This window comes from Phytophthora sojae (genome assembly GCF_000149755.1).
Source record: "Phytophthora sojae unplaced genomic scaffold PHYSOscaffold_18, whole genome shotgun sequence".
In the NCBI taxonomy this organism is placed as follows: Eukaryota; Oomycota; class Peronosporomycetes; order Peronosporales; family Peronosporaceae; genus Phytophthora; species Phytophthora sojae.
Window position 1 is genome coordinate 118,160 of NW_009258132.1, and position 7,391 is coordinate 125,550.

The 7,391-nt window shown below is 53.7% G+C and overlaps 2 protein-coding genes across 2 annotated transcripts; one reads left to right on the top strand and one right to left on the bottom strand.

Annotated features, from left to right (window-relative positions):
- Positions 1-2,314: 2,314 nt before the first annotated feature.
- On the top strand, positions 2,315-3,607 carry PHYSODRAFT_534656 (hypothetical protein; the record flags this gene model as incomplete). The annotated part of the gene is made up of 1 exon (XM_009541040.1): positions 2,315-3,607. One exon carries the CDS (start codon positions 2,315-2,317, stop codon positions 3,605-3,607), a length of 1,293 nt encoding a protein of 430 aa, XP_009539335.1.
- Positions 3,608-3,620: 13 nt separating this feature from the next.
- Positions 3,621-6,587, bottom strand: PHYSODRAFT_342550 (hypothetical protein; the record flags this gene model as incomplete). Its single annotated transcript, XM_009541041.1, has 3 exons — positions 3,621-4,325; positions 4,396-6,240; positions 6,294-6,587. 3 exons carry the CDS (start codon positions 6,585-6,587, stop codon positions 3,621-3,623), a joined length of 2,844 nt encoding a protein of 947 aa, XP_009539336.1.
- Between the last annotated feature and the right edge of the window lie 804 nt (positions 6,588-7,391).

Below are 7,391 nucleotides of genomic sequence, written 5' to 3' on the forward strand. Positions count from 1 at the left end.
CAACAACGTATTGCCGTCGGCAACTTGCCAGCAAGCCACGAGTTCATGCGTGGTTCGATATTGTACATACATGCAGCAGTTTGACTGAGAGGGCGTGGCCGGACACGACTACGCCTACGACAAGAACTCCATTATCCACCCCCTTATGCCTGAGTCGTACTGGCCTCATTTGCTTTGTGTGGTTTATTACAGGAGAATGCAGCAAGTGTGCTGAAATTCGAGACGATGACCCGAAGCGTCTGAAGATGTTTCACGACGACCTCCGCAGCAATGATAGCCGACTCCAAGTTCCCGTTCTCCGCTAAAGCTGCGCAACAAAATCGTCACCTGCCTAGGATTTCAATAAATTGGACGTGGCCCCAATGTCGAGGGCGGGATCAAACATCCAGCGACGACGCTTGCTCGTAGTCTCCGGAAACTTTGGAGAATTGTTCACCGCGCCCACAAGTTCAGAACCAGGGCCGAGTAGCTAACGTTAAATTTATTTTGGATATTACCTGAACGCGGGTTCACACACCATTCGACTTCCGCCGGAGCCGGATCTCTGCGTAACTGACACACATACAACTTGTACGTTGCGTAGTTGTCCTCTTTCCAGCATTGGGCAGATAGATAGCAAGATGTTTGGAGCTTTCTCGACGTATCGTGAGACCAACGCAACCGCGAGTCGATCCATGTCCTTTTCGATAAGAACTTTGCTATGAGGTCTTCTGCCGTTTCGACCGCAATAGTTTCTGCTAGAGCAGAGGCATTTTCGGTTGAAGCGTATTCAGATCGGACGCTGCATCTGGTGTTTGATCCAACTTATCGAAGCTCTAGAGGGGAAAGCTTGCCATCGTTCGAGCCATTTGTGTTATTAATAACTCATTGGCGAGAGTACTGCAAGGAAATAACACAGGGAAACGTAAATTATCGTAAATTATCATGGGGTGATGAAGAAAGAAGGGAGCGATGAAGTGGCGGAAACACGGACGATTGAAGCGGGCGCAGTGTAATGTATGGGTGAGCCATGGAGCCATGTTACGAGAAGAGTGGACCGGTATCAGAGGCAAAAGTGCTGGAAGCCAAAGAATGGTTTTAGTTTACGACAGGAGCATTGATTGATGAAGGTGGTCACTCCACCAAACTTTCCAGGCCTGAGAAGGCAATGGTATCTGCAGTAGAGCTCGAGGAGAATAGAACGATAATATCTTGTTGTCTGTATTGACGTTGTAGCCGCCACTAAAGCCTCCTTCATCAGCGTTAAGGCGTACGAACTCGTATTTGCACCCTCTGGAGGCTGCCCCGTCGGACGCCAAAGACCTGACTCACCATAACTTTCTCGATCTCCGCCTGACGGGCCTGCTCTTCCTGGCGAGCGGCTTATTCCGCAGCGGCAGCAGCCTTGGCAGCTTTAGTTTCAGCAGCAACCCGAGCGTCTTCTTCTCCCCTTCCTTCTGCTCTTCTTGGTCGACACGAGACTCGGAGGATGCTGACGCGACTGGTCTTGGTGGTCTCTGGCCTCCTCTAAATCGATGAAAATACTTGGAGTGGCGGGATGAACCAGGCTGGAGTCATTCGGGTATAGCTCCATAACCAAAACCAGCTCCAGCGTAGTTGTGTACGTGGACAGCCGTGAAGTGATTCCCACCCGCCGCCGCAGCAGCAGGGGCCCCATCAACCATCCGCGATGCCTGCTGGGCCTCCTGCATCGCAGCCGCGTAGGCAGCCCGACCGGTGTGGGCTGCCATGATTCGGTCATTCCGCGCGAAAATATATGCCCTGCGTAGACTGCCTTCTTCCCTTCTTCTTCTTCCGCACGCGGCCAGCGTCCTTTGTCGCTGGGTTTGAGCGCTTCCGCTTCTCGCACAAATCGTGACCACACCCAGCCAACCAGGCTACCCCCAGAAGATCGAGCTCGTACGCATCAACTCCCCCGAAGAAAACCTCTAAGACCGCCACAACGCAAATTCAGAACTGAGGCTTGGAGGCTTGAGAGAACTCACTCTGCTTTCTTTTCCATTGAAGACCAACTCATCCGTGCTTTCTTCGCCTGTGTGTGCAAGTAGGGTGACGGCTGCGCTGCCAACGCTGATCTGGTGCTTGCGGAGCCCTCGACAGTGTAATGTTGAAGCCCAATGGGCATTGCCCTCCTGTACAAGTCACCACAGCGATCACCCCAGAGCACCAAGCCGAAGCAGCTTTGTGCCCGTTGTTGAGACGCTCGATTTCGTCATCCTGTCGATGACGCAAGCCTACATGTACAGGTGAGCCTTCATGACTGCACATCGACACTTTCGATCTTGCCACTTGCTCCGCAGATCTCCCGATCAACATGGCCGCCAAGCTGTTCACGCCGCTGACGCTGGGCGGCAAGAAGGACCCCGTGCAGCTACTGCACCGCGTGGTGATGGCGCCGCTCACGCGCCTGCGCACGGGCGAGGAGGGCGTGCAGACGGCGCTGGGCGTCGAGTACTATAAGCAGCGCGCGACGCCCGGCGGCCTCATCATCGCCGAGGCCACCAACATCTCGCCCACGGGCCGCGGGTCCTGGGGCTCGCCGGGCATCTTCGCGCCCGAGCAGGTCGAGGCCTGGCGCCACGTCACCGAGGCCGTGCACGCCCAGGGCGGCAGGATGTTCCTGCAGTTGTGGCACACGGGCCGCGTCGGGCACCCGCTCAACCAGCCGGGCGGCGTCCTGCCCGTGTCGTCCAGCTCCAAGCTCGAGAACATCCGCGCCGGCAAGAAGATCGTCACGCGCGAAGGACGCATGGAGCCCGTGCCGCCGCGCGCGCTCGAGACGAGCGAGATCCCGGGCATCGTGGCGGACTACCGCTCGGCCGCGGAGAACGCCATCAGCGCGGGCTTCGACGGCGTCGAGCTGCACGCCGCCAACGGCTACTTGCTGGAGCAGTTCCTGCACGACGGCATCAACGACCGCACCGACCAGTACGGCGGCAGCGTCGAGAACCGCGCGCGCTTCCTGTTCGAGGCACTGGAGGCCATCCTCGAGAGTCTGGACTCGTCCAAGGTGGGCATCCGACTGTCCCCGTTCGGCGGCAGCTTCGGCGACAAGGACTCGGACCCCATCGCCACGTACACGTACGTGCTGAACAGGCTCAACAACTACGACCTGGCCTACGCGCACCTGATCGAGCCGCGTGGCTACCACGTGCGCAACCCGCTGGCACCCGAGAAGGGCTCGGCGCGGCAGTTCCGCGAGACGTACAAGGGCGTGCTCCTCGCCGCGTCGGGCTTCGACCGGCAGTCGGCCGTGCAGATCGTGGAGGAGGGCGCGGCGGACGCCGTGGCCATCGGCCGCCACTTCATCTCGAACCCGGACCTGGTGCGGCGCTTCCAACTCAACAAGCCCGTGAACGACTACGACACGGACACGTTCTACCTCGGCGACGCGCGCGGCTATAATACCCGTTCCTGCAGGACGAGTAGGTATAGCAGTAAAGACGACGTAGACAGCAAAAGACGTGCTACTTCCGTAAGACTGCAAAGTGAAGCGTACTGGAGGTGGTTGCGTACTCTCAAGCAAAACAAATTCTTGCTAGTTAAAACTACCGGTAGTTGCTGCAGGCACCAGGCATGTACTGTTACTGCCTCGGTGTGGGCTTGAGCGTCTTGTTGGATCACTTGGCGCGTTTAGTGGGACGGCCTTCTTCACCCTCTTGGTTTTCACGTGCTCGTTTCTTGGATGTTTCCGTCTCGCCACCTTGATCGCCCTTACTGACACCCTCGCTAGTATCACCGACGTCGCTCTCATGGTTAGTCTTCTTCTGACCCGGCGCGTACGCTAGTGCCTTACGGGCGCTCTGCAACAGCTTGTCGCGCGTCGCGGTAAGCGACAACTTCGCATACGAACTAACGTCCTTGTTTCGTTTTTCATCTTCATCGCGATAGTCCAGGTCGCCCTCCACAAGCCCCAGCGGGTCATACTGAGACTCCACCATGTTTGATAGCATGGAAGCCACGCCGTCGCTCAGGAACGGGTAGGTGGCCCTGTTGAGTAAACGGAGGCAGATCGTGAAAACAGGATCCTCCTCCGAGACACTCGACACACTTAAGACGCCAGGATTGCTCTCGATCTTCGCCCGCTTCTTCGCCTGACTCCCGATCGTCTGACTCTCCTCCTTCACCTCAGAGGCGTTGCCTTTCTTCTTGGGCTTAAGATTGTCTTTCATTGTCGTGGCATAGATGAACTTGCCGTCACTCTTTCTACCGCGCACATTCATGTAGATGCGAATGGTATCACGGACATCCGTGGAGCTCAGCGGTTTCGGATCCCCACCAATTTCACCGGTAGATTTCCCTGCTGACGAGTTCCCATCACTGTTCTTTCCGAACACAAACCAGGGGCATAGTCTCTCCGTCGCTGCCTTGGAAAATTGGGAAACGATTCTTCACTTGAATCAACATCATCAACACCTCATGCCCCTCCTGCTCACCCCTCGTAGTCTCCCCACCGACTGGCCTGCTGTTGGATCTCTTCTTAAACATCGGGATCAACAAATCGGCTCCATACTGGTTACGGGGGGAAATACCTGCAGCTTGACGTCCCAGCAAAAACCAAAGCGTGTCTTCATTCGGCTCAAGCTGCAACTGCACAAAGTGGGTGAACCCCATGTACCAACCATCCCACTTCGAGCACCACTTGTTGAATTCTGGTCTCAAATTCTCCTTGCTGATCATCCTCTCGAGATATATCGGCAGCTTTTTCTTGCCTTGTAGCACCTTCAAGAATTGCTGCACCGGTACAAATTGACCGATCGTGTGGTAGCACTGGGAAAAGCTTTTGTCCCCCATCACACACGTGTCCATCGCCAGAAGCAGCAAAATCCGAGCAACCATCTCGCCAATTTCGCCAACTCCACCGGTGTCTAATGCTTCATCCAAAAGGAGGTTCTTGAGTTGCGGCAGGATATACTTTGCCAGACCATATTTCAGTTCATACCACACTTTCATCGCTCCTAAGGCGAGCACTGGGTCCGAAGCGTAGCTGGTGACGTAACCCTCTCGTTTGAAATTCACATAGGCGAGAATCGCCATGAAGTCGGCAGTCGACCGAGATGCCAGAGCCGACGTTGAATGCGGGCGCACGCCCAGACGGCAAAGCATGGAGGCGACACCAAACATGGTATCCTTGTTGTACGCATTTTGCGAAGGGGGAATCCCCAGTAGCAGCTTGTTCGCCGCAAGATTGATCACATCTTCTCTATCCGCAGGATTGGGGCAAGTGCTGTACCACATCGGACGCCCCATGCGGCACAACGCGTGCCAAGCTTGACTCGCATCCCCGGTAACGATTCTCTTGTACATAGCTATCTTAGCACGTTCTTGCTGTTTCTTTTTCTCTTCGTCTTCAGCTCCCACCGCAACTTGGGTTTCCTCTTTCGTTTCTTCATCTTCACCGGCTGGGTTTTCTTCACAGTATCGATCCCAGTGTGCATCCATTGTTTCAGCTAACACAACACGCGCAAATGATGCCAGCTCTCCATCGAAAAGCCGAGATGATGGGTCCAACAACAGCGGAGGCGCCCGGTCCGAGATCCTGGAGTTCGTATCAATCAGCACGCCGAAAATGCATCCACGATGGCCGATATTTTTGTTCACGGATCTGAGAGCATTTCGCAACATTCGGAAGTCATTCTTCTTGCCTCCCTTCTCAGCCAGCAGACTTCTCGCTTCATCGATCACCAGAACCACGATTCTGCCATTTGGATTCTTCTCAGTAGAGGTATCCCCCTCCAGCGTATCTGTTTCATCCGAAAGTTTCGCCTTTACAGAGGTGTCCGCTGCCTGTTCGGTAAACAGCTTCAGCCATTCCTTCTGAACGTCCGCCCAATGCTTGTTCGCGTAGACGTAAATTGTCTTCAATCGACTGGCGATGTCTTCCACTTTGGAGCCTTCTTGAAACAGCCAACCACGAAGCTCGCTCGTAGCCTTGGGAAACCCCGTCGACTCGTGCACACGGGCACACATGTACAGGACTTTCATGTTCAAGGCGCTCTTTTGAGCCTCAATCGCGAGTTCACGCACTGTCCGACTCTTGCCGAAGCCGGAACTCTGCACAACCGCCACACATGGCGCCTTGTACTTTGCAGGGTTGTACTCTTTCCAGCAGTCCCGCAGGTATTCTGCGAGGTCGTCTTGGGCCTTGCCGACGTACGTGACTTTAGTGAACGCATCCGAGAGTCGAATCATTTCGTCTTCACCAGGCTTGGTGATGAGGGGGTTGTCTTCGGGAACAAACTTGCCAGGAGGTCTTCAATCGTCTTGACCGTAATGGTTTCCGCAAGATCGACCGTCACGTCTGGGTGCTCGTATACGATCCCAATCTTCACCTCCAAGTATCCCTTAAATTCTTTCTGAGAGACCCGGAGTCCCGCGTCGCGATATTTTTTCAAATACTCATCGATGCGAAGAGGTTTCTTCTCCAGTGCTCCCTCGTTGCCTTCCTTCGCGTCCCCCAGTTTCGCGCTCAACTGAGTGAAGACGCTGTCGTCCACGAATGCGGCTATCTCCTCGACTCCAGGCTGCAGAGCGGCAGTGTTGCGGTTTGGCGAGAGAGTGCGACTTCTCTTTAATGTAGACCACATATTCGCTTTAATTGGACATAATCACTATGTAGTTTCTGTTTTTATTGGACAAAAGTATTTAGGCGCACATCTCGCCAGGTTTATTATAATAACACATATTGTACTTTTTGGCACTTCAGACTGTATTTGTGCTTTGCAATGATTTTGGCAATATGAGGCGAGATTTGCTGTATTATTACGACCACCTGCTAGATTTACGATAAATCGAGGTGCATAAATGGGTGGAGGCCTAGAATTACGCTAAAAGCGCCATAATTGCACTTTCAAAAGTGCAATTGTGGCTGTGCAGCTGCAATTCTGTCGGTTTTTATCCACAAGCACCTACACACACGGCAATTATGCATAAGAGGGTGGATGTGCTGGGGATCATGGACGGTGGTGTACTGGGCCAATGCATGGCTGCTGACAGGCCCTCCCAAGTCGATATATATATGAGGAGGTGGATTTATGCATAATTTTAGCAGGCCGTGTATCTTCTTTCACACATATTTAGGAGCAGGCTTTGCCATATTTAGCGTCTAAAATGGTCGGCAAAATAAGTGCAAAGCACAATAACTCGTACGACTTATCGAGCACGACTATAAATCGTACTCGAGTACGAATTGCTGTAAGTCGTGGATGGCCAATCACTTGTGTCGAGCATTTGTAAGACAGTTTGACGACAAATCAAATGTAGCAATTTCATTGGATAATATTGTATTATGTAGTTTTGAGTGTTGCTGCATCTCGGCTCGTAAATTGGACTGATTCATATGTGTGCGCATTTTGCCCCCTTTACTAGAGGCAGCGCACTTGAAAAATGTC